Raw genomic sequence first — 26,494 nt, forward strand, 5'->3', positions numbered from 1 at the left:
ACTTATTAATTTTAATGATTTCATTTTTTTATTTGGCACCACACAGTTGAGGATCCCTCGAGTAGGCCTCGCGGACCTCATGTGTGCTAGAATCACAGCTTAACAACCAGTGTAATAGGTGATAGGCTGAGCTTGCTTTTCCAATCCTGCCCCTGCACCTCGTCAAGTGCGTAGGCCTGTTCTCAACCCCCTACATTAAGCATCAATACTTCTGTCAATGCAGTGTTGCGGAGTAGATTTGACCCCCAATGTTCCTCCACTTTAAATGCAAAACAAACCAGAAACGCTGGCACGCAAATTCCCTGCCAAATGAAAGCACTCATATCCTGCAGCACAGCAAAGAGGCGAGTCCAACACCTGGGTGAAAGCTCTCAAGGGCACTTGATGCTTTATCTAATGCTTCCTGGGGTTTGTGCTCTGCATGCAAGATACCACAAGCAGCAAACAAGACGAGCATACTTTATTTTTGTAGCGCCTAGACTTTAGAAGGAACCATTGATTCTCAATGATATTCAAACAAATTCACTGATGAGTGAAATTACTTGTTTGTCAAAGTTTCGGCCATTTCCAGATACAAGGTCTCATCAGGACATTAGTGATGTAGGGACATCTTATAGGGCCAGGATAATATGCGTAATAGTGCAAAGTTGGTCTCAATATTTTAATGGTGATATACGGGTTGGTCACCAAGGTGAAAGATATAATTGTAATCACTCAGGGGTAAATGCAGTGACTACTGAACCTGAGAGCTGATGAACCATAAAATAAGGTTTTAGTGGGGGTGGTTCGTGGGATCGTACTTTTGGGTTTGGTGCCAAGAGAAGAGGAGCCGGGCGCCATCCTGGTACAGCAGTATTGCAAGTCCCATTCGGGTTACAAACCCACAGATCTACGGTGATGGTGAAAAACTAGTAATCTTTGTAAAGGCATTGTGGTAAAGACTACCCGTCACCATCGGGAATCCTGGATCATTTTCTAGGAGGTTTTATTTTTAGGCTCTACCGGCATTATTTTCTAGGGGACTGTGTTGCCGCATCAGTTGTTGGCCATGGGTGGAGCTGGACTTACTACTCTTTCTTTTTAGGATTCGCCTACACATTACTTGATAATTCTCTGGTATAAAAAAAGATAAAGTATATATATATATATATATATATATATATATATATATATACACACACACACACTTTATCTTTTTTTATATATATACACACACACACACACATATACATATATCTTTAAAGAGGCTTAGAATTCGCTCATTACCTACCTTTACTTACCACTGGCTGGCTCCCACGTCACTTTACTTACCATTTTATTAGCTGGCTCCCATATCACTTTACTTACCAGTGGCTGTCTCTTACATGGCTCTCAGCTCACTCTTGTTTACTTGTGGGTTGGCACTTCCTTCTCGCCTCCGTTGTCGTACTGTGGAACCTGGACCAAGTACTACCTCTGGTGCCAGCGTCCTTCCACTTGCTTCATGCTTCTGGATGTATGTTTTTAAAAAATAAATTACAGATAGCAGGAGTTTTTCAATTGTAATAACACTCAGCGGGCTGTGCTTAAATATGAGTAACATGATGATCCATCTTCACAAAGTACTTTTGTAAATCGCCTTTCCTTTCATTTTGCCAAAGTATCGCAAAAGAAGCTAGTCATCCAGTCTGACATGATGTGTTCTGTCCACATAAAAGCCAACAGCCATTTTTGGATCCAAACGATAAAGCCTTTCCTCCTCTTTAGATGGATAGGCAAAGTAGAAAGGGTGATGGACTGACCCAAATGGAAGGGAGTAATTACTTTCAGCAGGAAGGCAGCCCTGGAAGAAAGCTGTGAATGGAGGCTTAAGACTTAATGCCTGTAGCTCACTAACCCGTCTTGCAGACTTTATGGCTACAAGACAAACTGTCTCAAAAGTAGGAGGTCTCAAAGGGACAACTGTGTAAAGGTTCAAATGGAGAACATATTAAATAAGTAAGAACTAAATTAAGATCTCACTGAGGCATAATTAACATTGTATGAGGGAATCTATTTGTGAGTCCCTTAAGAAACCTTAGCACTAACAGATTTAAACAAAGAAAGCTGATCTGGCAAACAGGGAAAAGCCAAAAAGGGCAGACTAATAACCCTAACCCTTAACTATGGCAACTGCGCAGCCTTGCGGCACCAAAGAAAGAGCAAAACGTAAAACATCTGACAAATGAGCCTTTAAAGGATCAATGGAATTCCCATTACACCAGTGAACAAACTTTGACCATCTACAAGCATAAAAAGATTTAATGGAGTAGCTTCTGGATGACAAAATAACATCCACTGCATCAGGAGGGAGTGAAACAGAACTCAGGTTGCCCCATTCAATCTCCAGGCATGAAGGTGCAGGCTCGGAGATGGGGGTGTATCACCTGCCCTTGCTACTATGAGAGGAGATCTGCCCTGAGAGGGAGACAGAGCAGAGGGCACATGGAGTGGCGAAGAAGATCTGTGTGCCACACCCTTCGCAGCCAATCTGGGGCTATTAATATATACTGAAGCTCGGCCTAGGCAAACCTTCCTTAACATCTGAGAAATCAAGGGTATTGGGTGGAGGGGGGTGTAAAGCAGCTGGGAGAAAAGATACAACCCTACTCCCCCTTTCTTGTTGATGTACCACATCACTGTAGCACTGTCTGTCAAGACTTGTATGGACTGACCACGAATGGAAGCAAGAAAAGCCTTGAGAGCCAGGCGTATCACCTGCAATTTCAAGAGACTGATATGCAACAACTGTTCCTCTGGAGACCAAGGTCCTTTGATCTCCAGATCCCCCAGATGTGCTCCCCACCCTAAGGTGGAGGCATCTGTTTTAACTGTTGCCACTGGAGGAGGGGGGGTGGGGGGGAATGAAATGGCTTCCCTTTAGAGAGATTGCCAGACAAACCTCACCATTGCAGATCCACTGCAGTGTCTCTGGAGACAGTCATTTGGAGATTCCAGTTGTGCTGAAACCACTACCTGCGGAGACACCACTGGAGTGCCCTCAAGTGCCAGTATGCATGGTTGACCAACAGAATGCCAGAGGCTAAGAGACCTAACAGGCGCAAGACCTTCAGGACTGGAGTCATTGTTCCATTCTGAAACATCATAGTCCTAGCCCGAATGTCCAAAATAGTCTGAGGAGGGAGGAAGGCTCGACCCACCGTAGTGTCCAGTACTGCCCCTATGAACAGGGTGCGCTGAGAGGGCTCTAGGTGAGATTTGGTTTTGTTGATGGACAAAACAGGTTGAAACAACCACGGAGTCTTTAACTGCAAGTGACGCAACATCGAATCCAGAGATTTGGTTTGATGAGCCAATCATACAGGTAAGGGAATAATGATACTCACAACCTTCTGAGATGAGTTGCAACCACTGCCATCACATTTGTGAAGACTCGAGGAACGGAAGTAAGAGCAAATGGGAGAACCGTAAACTGATAGTGTTGAGACCCACCATGAAGCGGAGATATGGTGCAGCTGACGAATAGGGATGTGAAAGTAGGCATCCTGCAAGTCGTTAAAACCATTCAGTCTTCTTTCTCCAGCACAAGAAATACCTGAGCTAGGTTCAGCACTTTGAACTTTTCCTGCTTGAGAAACCAGTTCAAAATTCTGACGTCCTGGATCGGACACAACCATCTGTACTTCTTGTCAGAATCAGAAAATAACGTGAATAACATTCCTGATCCTGTTCTGGAACCAACTCCACTACACCTTTTTGAGGCATGGATTGAACCTCCTGTTGGAGGAGCTGGTGGTGGTCTGTAGAAATTAAATTAAGATGGGGCGGAAAAGGAGAGGGAAATTCTTTGTGCCATATTTAACACCCACAGATCCGATGTTATGGACCTCCATTGTTGTAGAAACTGGGACACCCATCCTCCCACCAGTAAAGCATACTCTAAGATGGGAAAACTAGGGCTTCCTTTCTGCGATGTTGGCAGATGAGGAAGAGGATCAGTAGGAGGATGGGGGAAGGGGGAACAGCTTACCATCTGCCCCTACCACGTCGAATATACCCTTTATGAAGTGGGTTGGGTGACTGCTGCTGCTGCCGCCGATACCGATGTTGCCAGGAAAAGTAAAGCTTATGGCAAAGCCTTGAAACTTTCAACACTGCATATAATCCTTGGGATGGGACTGAAGACCCAGGGAGCGAGCCATCACTTTACTTTCTTTAAACCTTTCCCGGACAGAATCTGCTTTTGCCCCAAACAGTCTAGCCCCATCAAAGGGCAAATCCATCAAGGCATTCTGAACATCTTGGGAGAATCTGGAACCCCTCAACCTGGCATGCCTTCTGGTGGTTATTGATGTGCCCATCGCTCTAGCCATAGAGTCTGTAGTATCTAGAACAGACTGTATGACCAGAAATGTTGCAGCCTGTCCGTCGTTCAAGAGTTCAGGAAGTGCCCTTGAACATCCTCTGGTTGCTTTGGAACCACAGCTTTAGCAGAGTCCATGAAAGCATGAATGAGAAGGCCCAACAAGCAGATTGCATTCGTGGACTTCAATGTCTTGCTGCCAGATGAAAACACCAAATGCTCCATCTTTTTAGACTCTCTAGCTGCTGGGATGAAGGAAAAGACCCAGGTGCAAGCTTTGACAAACACAAAGCTTAAACCACCAAACCCTCAGGTGAAGGGGTGTGAGGACAAAGAGTGGAGCTCCCAGAGCAGGCTTATACCTTGTAGCAACTGGCCTAGAAATGGCAGTTGAGGACATAGGATTCTCCCAATTGTCCAAAAGTCTCATTAAAAGGCAATAAGGGATCGGAGGATGATGAAGCAGAATGAAGAACCTCAGTCAGTAGATTAGAGTTTAACTCAGTAGAGGCAAATCCAACATGTCAGCAGCCTTTCTAATGACCGAATGGAGGGATGTGACTTGTGGAGGATGAATGACTTTCAGTGACAACTCCCACACAGGGGATGTGTCTAAACCACTTGCCTCTGCTAAACCCTCAAAGTCTGGATCTAGAGAAACAACCTCTCCCTCTCCCACTTCTCGAGTCTCTTTCTCGTCAAAGAAATACTGCTCTCCCTGAAGAAGCCTCTGAGCCTCTCTTCGAGATCTATGCTTTGATGTTGAAAATGGCACCAGTGACGTCCGCATCTGTGCTGAAGAGGTGAGTAGAAGCACCAGAGTCAAAGCCTGTGGTGCCAGAAGGGACCCAGCTGACATCAAAGAAGGCACAATTGGCACCAACGACATCTGCGGGACAAAAACTGAAGAAGGAGCAGTGTTCTATCGCGCCCCAGTTGGCCAAGAATCCTGGGCCATCTGCATAAATGGTATCTGCTGATAATACACAGGAAATCCTCCCAACTAAAATGAAAGTGGACCTACGGGGCCAGCAAGCGCACTAGATGTGTCATCACCCTATTAAAAATGCTAAACCCAGCATTCAAATAATTGGAAGGGTCTGCTCCTGGAGCAGAAAAGGTTCGATACGCCTGCTCCAGTTGAGGTACTGGATCCACAACCGGCGTCAGGTCGGGTTGCCCAGGCGAAGTCGGTGGTGGCACTGGATTCTACATAGATGCCAGGAAGGCCACCAGAGATGGCACCAGAGCCACTTCTCCTCAATCTTCATGCAAAGTCGAACGTGGGGATACAGACTTTGGTGACTCATACCTTAAAAAATGACGTTGGGAATCATGACACTGCTTCTTCCTGTGTTTCCTTCTCAGCGACTGACGAATGGGAAGATTGTGGCTTTGAACGAGGACGAGGCTTCCAACTACCTCTTTTCTCATGTCTCACCTTGGCTATGAAGAGCTTAGTCTCCCTTTCCTTTAGTGCCTTGTGGTTCACCTCCTGACACGAAGAACACACCTCACCGCCATAGTCCAAACATAAGCACCACAGACAAATATCATGAGGGTCAGTGATAGACATCTGACCCTCACATTCCTTACAGGGCTTTAACCCACACTTCTAAGGTGGTGACATTTTCCAACAATTTTGTAACAATTCCAGAAAAAACATTGCAGGACATCACAATTCCCTAACGGAGAGCTCACAGAAACCATCATGCTTCAAAGGTACGGAAATAAGGGAAGTGACATCAGGACACTGACGAGGGCTTCTTATGTCTCCAGTGACGTCACACGAGGTTGTATATGGAGTTGTGAAGATTCTGAAGCCCTTAACATGGGAGAACTATCAAGAAAGTTTCAGTTGAATGCTGGCACATGGGGTATTCAAAAGGGGAGGAATCCGCAGATAGATGTATCCATCATAAACAAACCTGCAATCATAGGACCAAAAGACCTGTATTCCTAGTAAGTACACCAAGAGGTAATTTAAGGGGTATCCGCAGATTCAGACATATCCTTGACACCATGTCAACAAATTCACAAACAGCACGTTCTTCACAATGAAAAAACACAGAGATTCATATTCCCATATCCTGGATACTAACAAAAGCCACAATCTATACTCATGTTTGTAAACTTCAAGCCTATACCCAAGCCCCCCACCGCTGTTTCATCATATGCAATAAACTTCTAACACAAAACACTGTTGCAAGATGCCTTCTCTGCCACCACCCCAGAGAATGCATGACACCCACCCTGCAAAAAACACTCATAGGGCTACAATTCAATAGGCAAGCAGTGTTTAAGGTATGTTATACTGTCTACAGAGCCTCTCAAGGAAAACAACCACTATATATACAATTTAGAATCAAGCAACACAAAAAAAAAAACACAAAAAAAAAAGAACACTGCTGTCCAGGTTTGCACCATGAATCATAACACTGCATTTCTCAGGGCTCAAAAATCTACTCAACCACTCGCTATGGCAGTTTTATTTTATGAGTTAGAGCTATTTTTGGATTCCACTGGACCCTTCTGGCCAGGGGACAAAGCACAGGTGTTCTGTTCAGTTAGAAACTGAAATAGCAATTAAGATGCCTTTAAATCTTATTCTTGTCACATTTGCTCTGTGTTCAGAGAGTTTTTCTTCTTGCAGGCAAATACTTTTCCATGTGACTGCAGAGTTCCATGATTTTGAAAGGTGAACTGTCTGACCTATGTGAAATGAAAGGCTTTTGGTATTTGGTTTTTCCTAACACACAACATTTATAACTAAGTCAACTTTACAAACATTTCAAAATATATGTTAGTAGCTGTGAAAGACCATTTTTTTCTACTTCTGTGTGATGAAAAAATTATTTTAATAGAATGAAAAAAGTCAGAACACTTTACTTGGTGATGGGCAAATGATAAATGTTTTCTGAAACCCAATTTTCACAGATTGTAAATACACTATATAGTTTCATCAGTAAAGCTGCAAGTTAGTGGGAAGGATTTTGGACATTTCTTCGAAATGTACTGCCTGTGCACTACCAAATCATGCTTTAGTACTGTATTTGTTACAAGTGAGTGTTTAAGTAAACTGAGAAACACTCTTGCCCTGATGGGAAAGCTATTAGTAATCTAAGAGGCAAATCATGCATGGATCATGTGGACCCTATGCGTGGGCTAGATTTATTATACATGGAGCAAACGTTTAGTGTATTTAATCAAACAAACAGGGATTTTTTTTTTTTTTTTTACAGCATAAATGCCGAACTCACATATTTGAAGGTGCACTCTTATGAGAGACTGAAGAAAAAGGAGACTGTAAAATACAATATTCTCCTGGGATCACACAATTGGACACCCGTTTCCAGGTTATTCAAGCTACTCGACCTGCAGGACTAGTAACATTTTTATTATTTTTTCAAGGCCTGTTTCTACAAGAAATCCACTAGAGGCACCACTTTACCAGTGCAAGTCATCAAGCTTTGACATTTATTACCAGCCAAGATTAGAAGCATATAGGAAAACGTACAGTTCCGAAGAGAGATGAAAACATGACTGATTCTAACACTATCCCATAACCCTGAGATAGAACCCTGAACAATAAATCACTTGTTAAAGCACAATCTACAGTCAACAGTGTTCGAATAATTAAGGGTTTCTGCCACACACCTCTAAACGAGGGGACTCTAATTTAGTCCACCACTGAAGGTCCCCACTTTGTGCTTTATTCTATGGTGCTTGCTATTTATTACAATTTTGAAATAAAAATCTGGCCATTTTTGCAGACAAGTCTTTAAGCACGATTAGCTAGTGCTATACATGTCAAGCTGTAAAGAGGCAATGTCTCCCAGATGAGCTCTAATGAGACCAAAACATGTGTCTGGGCTTGCTTTTATTAATTTCAAATTAGCTTGGATGTTTTTTTCACAAACCAAAGCTGCAATACAGTGTGCCTGGAGTGGTAAATGTGTTTGTCATTTTTCAGCGAGGCATAGATGGCACTAGCTAATTCTGTTCTTAAAATCTTTACTGCAAAATGGCTAAATACTGGTTTGAAGGCAAACAGGGAGGCTCTGCCTCTCAAGACTCACCTACTGAGGTCCATCACAGCATCTCATGGAGGAGAATTTGTCAGAAAATGAGCACTGACAACCCAGGAGCTTGAACGGCACTATCAGCATGGGCACTTAAAACCAGAACAACCAAGGGGCCAGGCTTGCAAGCACACAGAAAATATCCACCATAGGGCCGCCTCAAGCAGTGTGTGGTAGCGGCCATATTGCTTGTCACATCAACAATGTCTGGGGTAAGCCCACCATCTAAAGGCAGAAAACTAACTGCAACTTGTAAATTCAACCCACCAACAACCACGTGTGAGCTCATGAATGAAGCTAGGTCCTGTGCCCCCACTTAGCTATGTATGCAACCTCCTTGATCATACATTGCATTGCTCTCAAAAACGTAACCTAACCTGTTATAGTAAAGATCCTTAGGATTTTATATGTACCTACACCTGAGAAAGACCCCACCCCCGTTGGCTGCTGATCCTTGGTTACTTTGGGAAGGAGATTGGCTGTATGCTATAAATGTCAGTCATCAGAGCCTCTAGACAGCTGCTACCACCATAAGCCCGGACTAATACAAATCATAGTGCACCTGTGAAAAAAATGCAACAATGACAAATGTAATGCTGAAAAACACTTTGAATTAGCTAACTATTAAGAGCAATCCACTTCAGATAATACAGCTTAAATGTACTTAAGACATTACCTTGTTACAAACTCAGCTATATAAATCTGATCAGATGTCTTGGAAGTTAAATTACAGGAGGTCCCGGATTTGAGGACAGGGATGTGTAATCTAAAGAAAGGTGTGACTAATCTCAAGGACATGTGTTGTAGAGACAATAGCAAGTTATTCTGCACTCTATTTTCACCCAAACTGATGGGACGAAACACATCTGTTCCCCCCTTCACCTTCCATAGCACCCAGGGTATTCTGAGGCATCAACATAATACTAATGGTTAACCCTGGTCCATAACATGCGTCTTGAGAAACCAGCACGCTAAACTGATCACAAAACCCTTTTAAAACATGGGCCGTAGAAATATAGATGCCATAAGATTATATTTGCAACCAATTTTTACCAAAGGAAGAAATGTCCTCCAAAACAGCTTCCTTGCATTATCTCAAGTGAAAAGACCTTAGCTACTGCCTTCTAGACCTTTCAAGGGCAACACCAGAGAATTAACAAAGGCAGAATAACTGGAGCGAGCACTGGAACTAGTGGAGACAAGACCTGAAGGCACAGAACATCACACAAAGAGATGGACACTACCCAACATAAGATACAGGACCCCACCCCAAAGGAGTAAAGATACAGAAAAATGTTTGTATGTAGAGGATGTTCCACCACAAGATAGAGACAAGCCTAGGCCCCCTTTAAAAGTGTAAAAAGTGAGTAAAATTAGAAGGACAAACAAACCAGGTGACAAAACGCTCACCAAATGAGATCAGTCATTCAGTGCACACATTTTGCAATACGTGAAGATCTACTGGACAGCAGGAGTGCACTTTTGAATTAGGAAGCTCCTACAAACCCAATAAAATGGTCTGCTTGTCTCAGCATATTGACAATTAACATTAAGACTATCATTACAAGTCTCGATTTCTCAGTCCTTATATTTCTGGTACTTTAATTTTGGAATAGTACGGAAGCCAACATCCAGGTACCTGGTATTATCTTATAAGTATTAAACAACTATGTGCTGCTGGAAAAGTGGATCTCCCCTTGGCTCTCAGCAGCGACATTCAATGTCAGTCACTTATATAAAACACAAAGTAAGTTTCTTACTGTACTATTCCTGTGTTGTATCTCTGAGACAGCTCATGTATCATGCTAAATATTTTGTAATATGGCTGTGTCACGTCAGCGGACTCAGTATGTAAAAATAAAGAAAATTTTGATCCGTTGACAAGAAAAAAAAAAAGACAATGCTTTCTAACGATTAGTTGGATAACACAAATACACTTCGGATACACTCTTAGATACCAATCAGGAAGATAATTTCACAACAACCCTATTTCAAGATTACCTTGAGATCTCTCAGATAAGCTTGCAAGGAAATCTCAGACGAAGAACAATTAGAGAGGTCATTAAGCTACGGTCAAGAGGAAAAAACATCAGGTGAAGATGGCCTCCCCACAGAATTTTATAAATAGATGAGCTCCAACTAATGTTTTACTAGGGGTGGCATTCAGATAGGTTACTAAGAAAGATTTCATTAGACCTGAATTCAAGAGAAGGTACATATCCCAGACACCAAAACAAATGCCCTTGACTGTGCTAACTATAGGCTGATATGGCTTCTCAACTGTGACATGAAGAAAATGACAAAAATCTTAGCCCGACACTAAGTACAGTGAGACACTTCTGCTCATGAGCAAACAATAAATGGGGTTTGTACCCAACTGTTCTTCATGAAATCATGAGAAATCTGCTCTACATGCTGTTGCGGGTACGAAATGTTAAAGATGTTCGGGTGACTCCCAAGACCATTTGGCCTGAGTGACAGCTTCATTACCATGGTTCAACTGTTACATTGTAATCCACTAGCTAAAATACTGTGTAACGGGCTAACGTTTGAAAATATTAAAAGTGGTTGTGGCTCCAGACAAGGATATCCCCCTGTAGCCACTTTTTATTGGCAATAGCAATTCAAACCTTTGGAGAGACTGGGGTATCCAGAGAGGGGCAGGAAATCTCAAGCTAATGCTGTATGCAGACAACATTCCACTCATGTTTACTGGAGGCGTCACTGCCAGCACTTAAGGGAATGGATTCAAATGCTCTACCTCTTCCTGATATAAAGCCAATTGGACGAAAGGTGAAGCTATGCCTATGACTCCAGTTGCATCCGAAAACATTGCGGCTTGTGTGCCTTTTAAATGGATACCACAATAACTAAAGTACTTATTGTTCAGAAAAGACATATGGACAATGACGAATAACACAGCAGGTCTAACTGGTCAAATGAAAAGGCACTTTGTCAAATGGGAGAAAGTACAACTTCCTCTTTTTGGGGGGGCGGGGTTGGAAGAGTTCACACTATGTAATGATGATGGCCTAAGTTTTAATTAGGTCTCTAAAATGCTACCAATTAAGATCCCCAACCATAACAGCCAGGCTGACAAAAAACGATATATATCTAAGACTCATTCCTTCCCCAACTTACAATATCAAAACTTTTTGTTGGCACCTCCTTAAGGGGGCTGAGATTGTCCTTTATCGGGGCATATTCTAATTAAGGCTCCAAGTTTTCAGTTTCTACTGATTTATACAAATAAGTACTGGTCGAAACAAAATGTGTTTTCACGCTAGATTTATTTTCTAAAATCATAAATACAGAAAATTAGGCATCTTTTGTGGGACTCTCTAGGTTGTCATTCTTGAATTCCAGGCTGATAGGTGTGCAGATTGGCAGCACAGGGAGTTTTTAAAAAAAAAATAGGTTGAGTTGTCCTTTAGTAACTGCATCTCTCAACATGCGTTTGTGTTTCAATGCTAAATGCCCAGCGCCTTGAGACCCTCACAGGTGAGTAGCCGCGCTTTACAAACCCTGATTGATTAATTGAAAATGTTCATATCAGTGTTTTATGATATTTAACTGCCTAAAGTGGTATAACCAGGTAGGCATCAAGGTATGGCACAGGTTTATAAGTTAAATGAATCTGGAAATATACAGGTTACACTTTCATATACCATAAAATAAATATGGATAACTAATGATAAGATAGCGTAGAAACAAATATGGATAATTACAAGCAGAAAAGTTTAAAAAAAAAAAAAAAAAAAAAAAAAAAAAAAAAACACACCACACAACAACACAATAAAACTGGAAACCCTAATTATTAGGCACATCATTGCTTTCACATGGCATTTTGTTTAAATACACATCTTAGATCCTACAAAGAAAAGCAAACGAAGGACCCACATAGTCAACTTCATACAAACATGTTATTTGTGTGGCGAACTGCACACAATCTTTTAAACACAGAGGGGTCTATGCACTGTGTCTATTTGGAAAATGCATAGATAACAGTGGATAAGGTACCAGTGTGATGGCCTAACAGAGTCAATTAGGGGAATCCATCTTTTGACTCGATCCTTATTCATGATCACATTAAGTTCTTTGCATACTTGTCACAAGAGGTCCATATGGTTAAGACTCAATTTTGGAAATATTTGCAATTAAGGCATTGCCTCACCACAAAAGTAGAAAATACATCTTGGGGGTTAACATCACCACGTTTGCTGATTAACCAAATAAATGGGCCACTATGTAACAGTATTATACGAAGTCAAGACCACAGAAATGTATTTGAAACCGGTTGAGAACATTAAATATAAATGGCAAGGGTAACACACGGAAGAAGAACAAGTATAATTACTAAGAAGTATGGGAGACAAATCTTTAGTTAATTTATTTTTAAAATTCTTGCAAGACTGGCACTGACCTCTATATAAACTGCAATTATCTGGACTGTTACATACATCACAATATTGGTGCTGTAATTAACCAAACGATGACATGGCACACACCTTACGGCACTACACAAGTAATAAGCCTTACTAGCAAAGATATGGACCGCCATTACAAATAAGAGCGACATTACGGTTATACCCTCAATGGCACTGGCACTTCTGCACCACTACCAGGATATAGCTGTTATGAACAATCACAAAAAGATGGCAGGACAGCTCTAGCTAAGCTGAGTATACTTAGATTTTGGAAACAATGGCTACATCGACTCATGAAGGATCGATGATTTAATTACTGTCTATGGCAAGCTAGGAACAGAAGATCAATAATGACCTCCATATATTCCAGGAGATCTTGGATCCTTTTCTTAGCTGACCTAACAGTGCTTTAATGTGGCTGATTATCATGCACAAACACTTGTAGAGACTCCCCTTTCTATAATGAACAATACTGAGTTGTGCACTACATGGGAATTGGAGTCACCAATTGAGTGATGGAACCCAACTTCTTTGAACAAATTGTCTGTGAGAGAATAAAATTTAACTTTTGTTTGAGAGTTATCGCCCTCACTTATGAAAGAAGGAACAGAGATTGTAGCTTGAGATATTTAAGCGTGTGCAGCACTATGGAGAATGTAATATCTCTCCTTTTCTTTTTCCTATGTTGAATGTTTACTGTGGTTAACACCAGGATAATATTTCTGAAAGGTTGAATGTTTTAATTCACTTTTAAATTCAATAAGATAATATAAAAAACTGAGAAAAACGTATAAATGTTGGGCAGCATGTAGTGCTTGCCACTCACTAACAAAGAAAGAAAAGTCTAATTCACAAGTCTCAAAGATAAAAAGGTGTGGCTGGTCGAGACATGGCACTAAACATATAATTGACTGTATAATCTGAGTTTGGCAGTTTCTGTGTAAAGTGCATAAACAACTAAACATTCAAGCTGACAGTGAATACACAAACGTGTTTAGTAAAAACTCAGTCTTGCTATACAATAGATGCAAATAAAACAACTCATACTTTATTAATCTCTTCATGGCAGTATTCTTGCAGGCCAAATTGCTGCTTGTGCCACTGTTTCAATTAACAGTCATATGATATATGCAGGGACGGGGGGGGGGATGGGGGAGGGAGGCTGAGCCCATCTGCACGCAGTTGCGGGGGGGGGGGGCAGAGCCCATCGGCACGCAGGTGGGGGAGGCAGGGCTAACTGCAAAGGCCCGGTCGTAGACAGCTAGGGGTAGTGGGGCAATGGGAAAAGCCTGGTGGCAAGCAGATGGGGATCCCATCAACAGGTAGGTTGGCAGGGGAGCCAACCAGCAAGCAGGTGGGGGCAACGGGAAAAGCCTGTCAGTAGGCGGCGGGGTGACAGAAAAAGCCCAGCGGCTAGAGGCTGGGTGGTGACGATAAAAGCCCGGAAACAGCCGGCGATAGGAAAAGCCCAGAAACAGCGGGCTTGGGCAGCTATTGGCAGCGCGGCGATGGGAAAAGCCCGGCAACAGCCAGCTCGGGGCGGCGATGGGAAAAGCCCGGCAACAGCCAGCTCGGGGCGGCGATGGGAAAAGCCCGGCAACAGCCAGCTCGGGGCGGCCATGGGAAAAGCCCGGCAACAGCCAGCTCGGGGCGGCCATGGGAAAAGCCCGGCAACAGCCAGCTCGGGGCGGCCATGGGAAAAGCCCGGCAACAGCCAGCTCGGGGCGGCCATGGGAAAAGCCCGGCAACAGCCAGCTCGGGGCGGCGATGGGAAAAGCCCGGCAACAGCCAGCTCGGGGCGGCGATGGGAAAAGCCCGGCAACAGCCAGCTCGGGGCGGCGATGGGAAAAGCCCGGCAACAGCCAGCTCGGGCGGCGATGGGAAAAGCCCGGCAACAGCCAGCTCAGGGCGGCGATGGGAAAAGCCCGGCAACAGCCAGCTCAGGGCGGCGATGGGAAAAGCCCGGCAACAGCCAGCTCAGGGCGGCGATGGGAAAAGCCCGGCAACAGCCAGCTCAGGGCAGCGATGGGAAAAGCCCGGCAACAGCCAGCTCAGGGAAAAGCCCGGCAACAGCCAGCTCAGGGCAGCGATGGGAAAAGCCCGGCAACAGCCAGCTCAGGGCAGCGATGGGAAAAGCCCGGCAACAGCCAGCTCAGGGCAGCGATGGGAAAAGCCCGGCAACAGCCAGCTCAGGGCAGCAATGGGAAAAGCCCGGCAACAGCCAGCTCAGGGCAGCAATGGGAAAAGCCCGGCAACAGCCAGCTCAGGGCAGCAATGGGAAAAGCCCGGCAACAGCCAGCTCAGGGCAGCAATGGGAAAAGCCCGGCAACAGGCAGCTCGGGCGATGGGAAAAGCCCGACAACAGACAGCTCGGGCGATGGGAAAAGCTCAGCAACCAGAAAAGTCTGGCAGTAAACAGCCATGAGTGGATGGGGGTTTACAAGAAGAACACGACACTAGACAGCTGGTGGGACATGGGGTGATAGGAAAAGCCAGGCAGAAGAGAATGACTGGAAGGAGTCCACCCCTCCCCCCCCCGCCCCCCGTAAGGAGCACCAGAGGGCATCTTTCCAGAAAGAAGTGCCACAAAGGAGCTATTTTCCAAACAAACTGACGTTTAAAGAGAACAGGTGGGGCAAATTTTTATTCACCCAGGGTGCTATCTGAGCAAAGGCTGCTATGAGACGCTCCCATGGCAATGAGCGCCAAGGGGAACTCCAAAAGCTATGAGCGCCACAGGGGAAGCCAACAGGTGCAGCACATGAAAAAGACGCAGATGGAAACGCCACTGTAAGGGAAGGCATTTAGAAACATACCATTGTAAGGTAGTGAAAAATCCTGCTGCATGAAGGCGAGTGGAGATGGTCTCGTTGGGAGGAGGGGCAGGGACGGGTCCCACTAGACGGAGAGGAATGGGGGCAACCACACGGGGGCAAAAGGGCATGGAGGAGCCTTACTGGAAGCAGTGAAATCAGGAACTCCCCTGGGAGGAGAAGACGACGAAAACCAGAAAGAGGGATAGTAGCGGGACCGTTTGGCAAGGAGACGGTTGGGGAAGCAACATACCATGGGAAAGCAACTGTGTGATAAACCAGAACCACTGGGTTGCACAAAGATGAAGAGGTATCAGCTGAAACAGACAGCAACAAGAAAGGAAGAACCATAGTGTAAGAGAAAGAAAGCTAAACGCACTCTTGAGCAAATCCCTAGCAGAGTCTCCTCTTCCTCGGGACACGGACTCCTCTCCAAGCCGAGTAGTACGTTAACCGAAGCAGCGCATAAGGCCGATCGGTACGGAGCATGACGTGGACATGCGGTAACTTCTCATCCAAGGTCTCAACTAGCGATCACTACAAAAACCCACCTTCATTCCCCAAAGCCCCGAATCCCAGACTTACCCTGTCACAACAGGCGCCATCTTCAACAAACTCTCGCCAAAACTCCAACTCTCGCGAGATGCTTCCCTTTTCCCCGAGAAACCAAGCGACAGACGTTCAGACGGGAGAGAGACACGGCAAGCTAAAAGCAGACACTTGCCTCTACGCATGCGCGTCTGCTAGTGCGGGCACAAAGTGCAAAAGAGAGAGAGGGCATTCTCAAGGCGTGGGAACTTTTTCGAAGCACCGCGAGACTTGGATCGGATTACCTAGCTCAAAGTATAGATTGATAGGAAGGGCTCGTACTGGACATAGTGAAAGGACTATTGTACACAAGAAACTATTGGCAACAGACTAAGTACAGAAGAAGGGGCGTGGCTGGCTTCGTTTTTCCTGGAGAGAAAGGGTTATAAATGTATGTTTCCTTTCACGGCGGGAAACCCGTGCACCGACTGTTTTTGGTCCATTACACTACCCAGCTTGGGTACTTTTGGTAGCGGGTATTGCAACCAGTAGGCAACATATTATGTCTGACTCCTTCGGCGGTATAAGACATAAGTAATTCCGGTGCATTGTAGTCCTGTGTTTAACGAATATTATGGCCTCATGATTTATGTTAACTAAAAATTCATCCGAATTGCTGCTTGTGGAAGTGTTGAGGCTGCTTCATATCTAGCTGTGCAATGTGTTTATGGTATCGGGTAGTGCCTGTATGTCGGCGTTCGTATCAACTTTTTCAAACGAAAACTTGCCTGACGCTGTCCAGGTCAAACGGGATTACTTTAGAAGCCATACCAGAGTAACTGGATGATCATCCAACTACCATAGTCATTTTGAAGTCATATAGGAACAACGAATAGGGAGACTTCAAGGCCAATAACTGTATTAACTGTGAACAATAATTCCTTTTTTCTTGCTTCTCGCAGTCAAGATAAGTATAATTGCTTTATATTTTCCTTTGTTTTTTTTATCCAAAAGTGTTACGGTTCACAGTTATTGTTCAGATTTTAAACACCTGGTCTCTTAATTTCTTTATGTAGTAGAGTGTACTTCCCTTTCGGGCGCCCTGTCCGTTTCGCTTTCGAGCTAGTGCTCCCCATTGCACACCCCTCTGTGTTCTGAGGAGGCACATTCTGCTTCACAAGTGCTTCCCTCATTGCGTGCCTCTTCGTGCTCTGAGGAGAGACACCTTGTTACAGGACGCGGGAAGCGGTTACTTCGCCCACTCCAGTTGAAAAGACCGCGTTGTTCCACACATCTTCTCCAAGTCCTTCCTGTTCGCTTACCTCCCCCTTGAACCAAGAAGAGAAGGGCGTCTCAGTCTCCTACTGAGCACCCCTTTGTATATACCTCTGTACAGTAGTATCTTAATTCTCATTTATTATTCTTTCATACTCGTTTATTAATTTCATTACTTAGGGTTTACTTTTAAGTGTTGTAAGTTTCATACCGTTATAGTCGAACCTACTGTTGGGTTCTAGATTCTTGTCGAGGCATTCTTGTGATGATCTTCAGGCTGGACGGTCGCCTCTGGAGCCTGTCGTGGACCCATATTAAAGATGACAACTTCTTTATATGAATCAGTTGTCACAAGATTTATTTCAAGCATATTCACTTTCATTCCTACATTTGGTACCAGGAGTGGGGTATTGAAGAAATACTGAAAGACTTGAATCATCGATTTTGAAGGGCCCACCGACCAGTGCTTAACGATCAACTCACAGGAGAGGTTTACGACTTGATACAGAGCTGCAATTCTGTGGAGACGTAATTTTGCGCAGCGCTCGAAATTTTATTAACATTATAGTTGTTCGTGTTGTTTTGCTGTCGAGCGTTGCAGTCCGCGAGTCGTTTTGATCGCGTGTGAGCTGTTTGTTTCGAACTTGAAAAACAACAGTGGATATTTATAGATGTTGCGCGAGTCGAAAATCGCGTGAACAGCTTGTCTTCAGTGACGTCGCAGTGTGGACCTTCCGGTATCCAGGAAGTTGTGTACAAAGGTTGCCAGGTTACCGGTTGTGCGCGTGGTGCGTTCGTCACAAGTCTCTAGTTGCTTAGAGACGTGACGCTTTACAAGTAGCGAGGGTTTAAGCTGCACACAAATCGAGTACTTCAACCTGTTATTTCTCGTTGCTTCGGAAAGGAAAAAAAAATTAAATAAATCTACAACTGTGTTTGAACTTTTGGGCGAGATACCTAATGACTCCTGGAGTTTTCTACTTTTCAGCAAAGCCACAATTACGCTCCTCTTGGATCGTTTCAATTGTTATTGTTTCCAGTTTAATAATTGCACTATTTGCATTATTTGCCTCATTTTATTTGAATTTCAATTATAATATCTTTGTACTCTGATCTATAATAAGTATATATTTAAGGTGCTGGTAATTATATAATATGGCTTCCAATCATCTAGTAGTTCAACCACCACCCTTTTTACCCAGGAGTGGTAAACCAGACATTAAGTGGAGTGAGTGGATAAGAATCTTTGAAAATTATTTAGTTGCCATTGATGCTAATGACTTCTCTCCTAACAGGAAACTAGCTCTACTTTTCAATCACCTTGGTGTGGCCGGGCAGCGTGTGTTTGATAACCTACCTGCTATTGCTCCATTTAGTGGGAGTAGTGGTGATAGTGCAGCATGGAATGTGTATATAGAAGGGAAGGAAAGGATTAGGAAACAATTTTCAGATGAGTCCAATGTATTACTTGAGAGATTTAACTTTGCAATGTGTAAGCAAGCTGCGGATGAATCTGTAGATGAATATGTGGCCAATCTACGTGTGCTTGCTGCAAGATGTGACTTTGGTAGCAATGTAGATATGCACATTAGAGACCAATTTGTATTTCATTGCTATTCTAAGAAAATTCAGGAACGTTTGTTAGCTTGTCGCAATCCTTCTTTAGATGAGACAGTTGATATAGCTAAGGCTGTTGAGAGGTCTATTGTTACATCCAAAGTGATGGGTGGACAATCTGAAAACGCAAATTTAAATCAAGTGACTGAGGACTCTGAAGTCTGTTATATTAAGGATAGAAACGTGAAACAAAATAGACATTTTTCTTTATGTTTCCGTTGTGGTTCACGCAGTCATATTGGCAATAGTCAAATCTGTCCAGCATTGGGCAAGAAATGCTTGAAATGTCATAAAGTTGGTCACTTTCAACTGGTTTGCAGACAACCCAATCGTACATTTAAGCCTTCGATCAATGGTACGCGAATGAAAGTGAACAATGTTTATACTCCCGATGAACAGCCAGATAAAAATTGTATGATGAAGGACTGCATGAATAAGTTATCCAACGTTGTTTTGACAGTAGATGTTTTTACTTCTAAGAAAATCAAAGGACCTATTTGTCAGGCAAGAATTGACTCTATAGAGATATTTGTCATGGCAGATTCTGGTTCACCTATCACCATACTTGCAGATGTAACGTTCCGCAAGTTTTGGCAGTCTGCAAAGATTTTACAAAACGCTGATATCAGTCCTAAAGCTTTTGGGGACCATGACATTGACTTATTAGGTTATTTTTTGGCCACTCTAATTATTTTAGGTAGAAGCACAGTAACGAAAATTTATGTGGCTGTAAATGGTAGAGACATTGTGGGGTGGAAAGATTTAGCGAAATTGGGAATTGTGCTCCGTCCTGGATGTGACAACCCTGTATCACTAGGAGATTTACCCGTGGAAGTGTCAGAGCTTACATTGCCTAATTTTAATGATGACATTGTAACAGAATCAGGTAACATTCTTCCTGAATCTTTTGTGACTAAGTTTCCTCAAGTATTTACTAATCAAGTTGGCATGGTCAGGGGTTTTGAACATTGCATTAAGTTGAAGGATGGAGCCATTCCTATTTCACACAAAGTAAGGCCAGTTCCCATTTCTGTGAGGGGACAACTTAAAAACCTTCTAGAGAAAGGTTAGTCGGAATGGGTTTCACCAGTTGTACTCACGAAAAAAAAGAATGGGGATCTGAGGTTATGTGTAGATTTAAGATCTCTTAACAAGAACATACTTGTAGACTGTCATCCCCTTCCTCGCATTCAAGAAATGATTTCTAGTTTGGGTACTTCAAAAGTTTTTTCCACTATAGAATTACATTCTGCGTATCATCAGATTGTTCTCAGCGAATGTTCACAAGATCTCATGACGTTTGTTACCCCATTTGGTGCTTTTAAGTATCTTAGATTACCTTTCGGCCTAGCGTCCGCGGCCAGTGTTTTCCAGAAAATGATGGACTCTCTATTTGGTAACATTCCTAACGTGTGTGCTTTCCAGGATGACATCCTGATACACACTGAGAACATGGCAGAACATAGAATTCTTTTGGATAAAGTGTTTTCTATTCTCAGTGGTTGTGGCATGACTATTAAAAGCGAAAAATTAAAATTTCTTGTAAAGAGCGTGGAATACTTAGGCCACACTATTTCTGCAGAAGGAATCAAACCCAAACAAGGAAATTTGGAAGCTATTACTAATGCGCATTGTCCTACCAATAAAGATGAGCTTCGCTTATTCCTGGGCTTGTGTGAATACTATGCTAGGTTTGTTGAAGGCTATGCCATGATTGTACAACTGCTCAGATCATTGTTGAAGAAAGGGAGCAAATTTGATTGGTGTGAGCAAGCACTTGATGCATTTGCTGCCATCAAAAGAGTTGTTGTGTCAGCTCCAGCCTTGAAATCTTTCATACCTTCTGCTAAGTCTTTTATTACTGTTGATGCTAGTCTTAAAGGTTTTGGTGCGGTGTTTGGCCAATGGGTCGGGAATCAAGAACATACCATTGCTTTTGCTTCCAGATCGCTCTCAGAAACTGAAAGCAATTATAGTACTATCGAGAGAGAAGCATTAGCTTGCGTTTGGGCAGTTCATAAATTCAAAACTTATATCTGGGGCACGAGTTGTGTTCTATACACAGATCATAAGCCTCTTGTATTTCTTATGGATGGAAATGGCCTAGGAAAAGCATCCTCGAGGTTAGTTAGGTTGCTTTCCAGATTACAGGAATACAACCTGGATGTTAAGTATCTTCCTGGGGGAAAAAATGTCAGGGCGGACTGCCTTTCTCGTTTGCCTCTGCCTTTATCTCAGTCAGATGCTGAGGATGATGACATAGAATGTGTAGTTGGAGCTCTAGACATAGTTTCTGCTTCGGAAGGTCTATTTTCCGAGCAGGATTGGATTTCGAGCATGTCCAGAGATACTTTATTGTCTGAAGTGATGTACCACATTAAGCATGGTTGGCCTAATAACAGGAAGTATAGTGGTGAGCTCAACACATTTCGTCAGCTGGCTTCAGAGCTGTCATGTGAAAACGGAGTCTGCATGAGGGGCTCAGTTTGCATTCCACCGTATGAATTGAAACCCCTTTTGATAAAAGCTGCACATGAAGGTCATCTAGGTATATCAGCCACCTGCAGAAGACTTAAGGAGAAGTACTGGTGGCTGGGCCTTGATAAACAAGTATCAGATTTTGTAGGCCAGTGCCCTTCATGTGTGGTGTCTGACAAACATTGGAAATGTCATACTAAACCCTTACACACTATTCCTTTTCCTAGTGTTGCTTGGAAAAGTGTTGCTATTGATTTTTCAGGTCCCTTCCACATGCTACCTAAAAACATGAGTCACATGATAGTTGCCATTGACTATTTTTCGAAATGGATTTACTTTACTTTTGTTGAACATGCTGACACTGAATCAGTCATATCATTCTTATCGTACTTGTTCTCTTTAGAAGGTTCCCCTTCTGTCATTATCACTGATAATGGAGTACAATTTACCTCTGCCAAGATAGAAAATTTCATGACTAGGTTTGACATTAAACATTCACGTGTAGCTTTATATAGTCCAGCTTCCAATGGACTAGTGGAAAGGGCCAATCGTATTCTGAAGGAAGGCATTCAATCAGCTATCGCGACTAATTGCAATGTAATCGAGTTTTTGAATGAGAAAATATGGGCATATTTGAACACACCGCATTCTACTACTGGTCTTTCTCCTTTTGTGCTGCTGAGAGGTAGGGAATCTAGATCTCGACTATGTCCAAGATGGATGACTTCCTTTTGTAATAAAATTACTAATCTGGATTTGGATGAGTTGAGACAGAGAGTTTGCGATAAACAGATGGTGCAGAAACATAACTATGACTCACGGAAATGTGTGAATGATGTTCAAATCAATGTGAATGACTGGGTTTTAATTAGGAAACCGTACAAGGTGTCCAAGGGTACATTGACATTTTCTCTACCTGTTAAAGTGATTAAAGTTACAAAATATTCTGTTTTGCTGGAAGGTAAAGGTTGGTGGAACAGAAACTGTGTTGTTCCTATATCCTCGTCACAAGCAGAAATATTCAAAAATGTATATGCTGGGCGAGAAGACAATGCCAGTTCTAGTAGCACTTTTATCGGGGATCCTGCACAGATGAGGACAGAGGACAGGAGCTCAAGTCACGAAAATGGAAACAATCATCTCCAGGTGGAGAATCCTTCAAACGAACATGAACTCAATACTTCTCTGTGTCCTGCAGTTGATCCTGTGTATACGCGCAGTCACAGACTTGTCAGAATTCCGTCAAAGTTTAATGATTACATTTTAGGCTGAATTCCTGTTTGTTATCATATCATCATTATATATATATATATATATATATATATATATATATATATATATATATATATATATATATATATATATATATATATATATATATTTTTTGTAAAGGAGGAAGATGATGTACAGTAGTATCTTAATTCTCATTTATTATTCTTTCATACTCTTTTATTAATTTCATTACTTAGGGTTTACTTTTAAGTGTTGTAAGTTTCATACCGTTATAGTCGAACCTACTGTTGGGTTCTAGATTCTTATCGAGGCATTCTTGTGATGATCTTCAGGCTGGACGGTCGCCTCTGGAGCCTGTCGTGGACCCATATTAAAGATGACAACTTCTTTATATGAATCAGTTGTCAGAAGATTTATTTCAAGCATATTCACTTTCATTCCTACAACCTCCTACCGGAATGCCTTTTAACCCTTCTGAGCCATATCTGTTTGAATTTTGAAGAGTTAAATTTGTTTTTTCATCACATTTGTATTTTTTGGGTGTCCTTGTAAGCTTTCCAGTCTATATCATTTATTTATTTGTAGTTGCTATATATTTCTTGTTAAAATGTCAAAAAAACCTCTAGTGTCATTGATGATAAGAAAGCTCAGGAATTCAATGATAATTTAAACGCTTTTATTCAGGACTCTGTACAACAAGCTGCCTCAGTTTCCAAGCTACAGGTGTCATCAAATTTGGAAGTCTCATTTCAAAAAAATGTCTCACAGAATAATACTTCTGAATTAAATAAGGGAAAGAAACACACCTTTCCTATGGTTCACTCAAATTTAAATAATACAAGTTCTTCCCAAAATTCCGATCCTCCCCGTGAGAATTCCAGTATGGTGGATAAGGTTTCTCGTCAACTGAATATTACCTAGTTGAAGGATAGTGATGATGCCATGGATTAGGATGATCTGGATGATGTTGTGGACCAGGATATGGTCAAAAACATCATGCAGATGTCTGTTATGGGCCTCCTTAGAAAAGGCAAAAATGGTCTCAGATGAATTTGGGCGAGACATCTATTAAGACAGATTTGACTGTACTTGATTGTACGGGAGAACCAATGTTGATCCTACTTTGATGCATCATCCAAATTCTGTGGAATGGTTCCCATCTGATCATGTGGCTGACTATGTTTCTTTCTATTTCAGGCAATCTTTGGATAACTCTACTAGGAACAAATTATGTTCTCGATGTACCCGTACTAGTCTTCCATATAACATTACTGTGACCCCAGCTATAGATCTTAACATGATTTTCTTATTTTCTAAATTTGGTAAAGACCCTAAAAAGGGGTTGACAGGGACTGGTCAACCTGTCCAGAAAGGCTTCTTGATTTAACAGGTCCTCTAACCAGAAATGTGTATTTGGCTCAGGAGCTAGACTGGAAGGCTCACAAATTGTTCCGGAAGCTTTATCAAATTGGGCTTCAAGGGCAATTTGCCTTCTGGACAACTTGAATTCTGCCGTTTCCCAAGAGAGATGCAAAAGTCTTTTATTAAAGATGGATCCAAAACTGGGCAACGTCTCCACCGGAGAAGAAGGCCAACAGGCCAACAGATTACTTTTTGGAGACTCTTTTATAAAGAAAATGAGCAAGTATGTGAGTACTTTAGCTATTATGGATAAGGCTCAGTTTTCTTTCAAGAAGATTTTCAGCTCCAGAGTTTTTGGCAGGGCTGGTAAAGGGAGGAGCCCCTATACTGGCTGCTATGTCTCCCACAGAGGCAATTTCCTTAGAGGCTCCTCCGGATTCAGTCAAGAATATAAACCCATTTAATCAACATGTGTAGGAAGATAGCCTCTTTCTAGCCTTGTTACCCCCACTTTTGGCCTGTTTGTGAGTATATGTCAGGGTGTTTTTACTCTCTCACTGGGACCCTGCTAGCCAGGGCCCCAGTGCTCATAGTAGAGACCCTGTGTTGTCAGTGTGTTTGATATGTGTCACTGGGATCCTGCTAGCCAGGACCCCAGTGCTCATAAGTTTGTGGCCTATATGTGTTCCCTGTGTGGTGCCTAACTGTAGCACTGAGGCTCTGCTAACCAGAACCTCAGTGTTTATGCTCTCTCTGCTTTTAAAATTGTCGCTGCAGGCTAGTGACTAATTTTACCAATTCTAATTGGCACACTAGAACACCCTTATAATTCCCTAGTATATGGTACCTAGGTACCCAGTGTATTGGGGTTCCAGGAGATCCCTATGGGCTGCAGCATTTCTTTTTTCACTGTTAGAAATGGGGTCTTTGGTTGACAGTCAGGTTACCCCCTGTTCAAGCAAGGACCCTCACTCTAGTCAGGGTAGACAAGAATCACCCTCAGCTAACCCCTGCTTACCCCCTTGGTAGCTTGGCAGAGCAGTAGTAGTACTAGGTGTAAAGTGTTTGTACCAACACACACAGTAACTTAATGAAAACACTACAAAATGACACAACACCAGTTTAGAAAAATAGGAAATATTTATCTAAACAAAACAAGACCAAAACGACAAAAATCCAACATACACAAGTCAAGTTATGAATTTTTAAAGATTAAACTAAAAAGTAGCGCTTAGAAACAAAAATGCTTCGATGAGATGTTAACACGGCGTCGTGATGGGGTCGTTCCCAACAAGCCGACACCAGCGGCGCCGGACACGGAGTCGTGTAGACCCCCAAGTACAGTACCTTTGGTGAAGAGTGAAAACAAGCCGATGCGCGAAGTCGGGGATCGCGGCATCTGTGCGAAACGTTGAATCCGCGCACTTCGAGCGGCGTCGGTCACGACGTGGTGCAGCGACTTCCACGTAGTCGCGGATTTCAGCGGGGCTGCAGCGGCGTCGGGCCTGCGAAGATCGTCGCGTTCCAGCGAAGGTTACGGCGTTGGGTGCAGGCGGCGTCACCGGATTCAGCAGCGGCGGCGGTCCGGAGTCGTCCGAAGTCGATTTCCTTGGATTTCCACCAGCTTTCTTTTCAAGGACCCAGGGACTGGATAGGGCACCGCTTGTCAGAGCAGGAGTCTCTCCAGAGACTCCAGGTGCTGGCAGAGAGAAGTCTTTGCTGTCCCTGAGACTTCAAACAACAGGAGGCAAGCTCTAACTCAAGCCCTTGGAGATTTCTTCACAAGATGGAAGGCACACAAAGTCCAGTATAGTATTTGCCCTATTACTCTGGCAGAAGCAGCACTGCAGGAAAGCTCCACAAAGCACAGTCACAGGCAGGGCAGCACTTCTTCCTCAGCTATCAGCTCTTCCCCAGGCAGAGGTTCCTCTTGGTTCCAGAAGTGTTTCTAAAGTCTGTAGATTTGGGTGCCCTTCTTATACCCATTTTAGTCTTTGAAGTCACCTTTCTTCAAAGGGGACTCACACCTACTTGTGAAATCCTGCCTTGCTCAGGCAAGGCCTCAGACACACAGCAGGGGGTTGGAACCGGCATTGTCAGAGGCAGGCACAGTCCTTTCAGATGAGAGTGACCACTCCACCCCTCCCTCCTAGCAGAGATGGCTAATCAGGAAATGCAAGTTACACCCCAGCCCCCTTTGTGTCACTGTCTAGTGCGAGGTGAAAAACAACCCAACTGTCAACCTGACCCAGACAGGGAATCCACAAACAAGGCAGAGTCACAGACTGGTTTAAGCAAGAAAATGCTCACTTTATAAAAGTGGCATTTTCAAACGCA

At 43.1% G+C, this 26,494-nt stretch overlaps 1 protein-coding gene across 4 annotated transcripts in view; it reads right to left on the reverse strand.

Moving 5' to 3' along the window:
* RBPJ (recombination signal binding protein for immunoglobulin kappa J region) overlaps positions 1-16,418 on the reverse strand; it is a 138,470-nt gene extending 122,052 nt beyond the window's left edge. Inside the window, exon 1 of one of the 4 annotated variants that reach the window (XM_069202142.1) lies at positions 16,250-16,418. In XM_069202142.1, coding sequence (XP_069058243.1) covers positions 16,250-16,398 — 149 coding nt within the window. In that variant the 5' untranslated portion in view covers positions 16,399-16,418. Of the gene's footprint in view, positions 1-16,043; positions 16,196-16,249 lie in introns of those variants that run through there. The other 3 variants (XM_069202141.1, XM_069202144.1, XM_069202145.1) reach the window with 3 other exon arrangements.
* Positions 16,419-26,494: the final 10,076 nt, after the last annotated feature.

This window comes from Pleurodeles waltl, chromosome 1_2 (assembly GCF_031143425.1).
Source record: "Pleurodeles waltl isolate 20211129_DDA chromosome 1_2, aPleWal1.hap1.20221129, whole genome shotgun sequence".
In the NCBI taxonomy this organism is placed as follows: Eukaryota; Metazoa; Chordata; class Amphibia; order Caudata; family Salamandridae; genus Pleurodeles; species Pleurodeles waltl.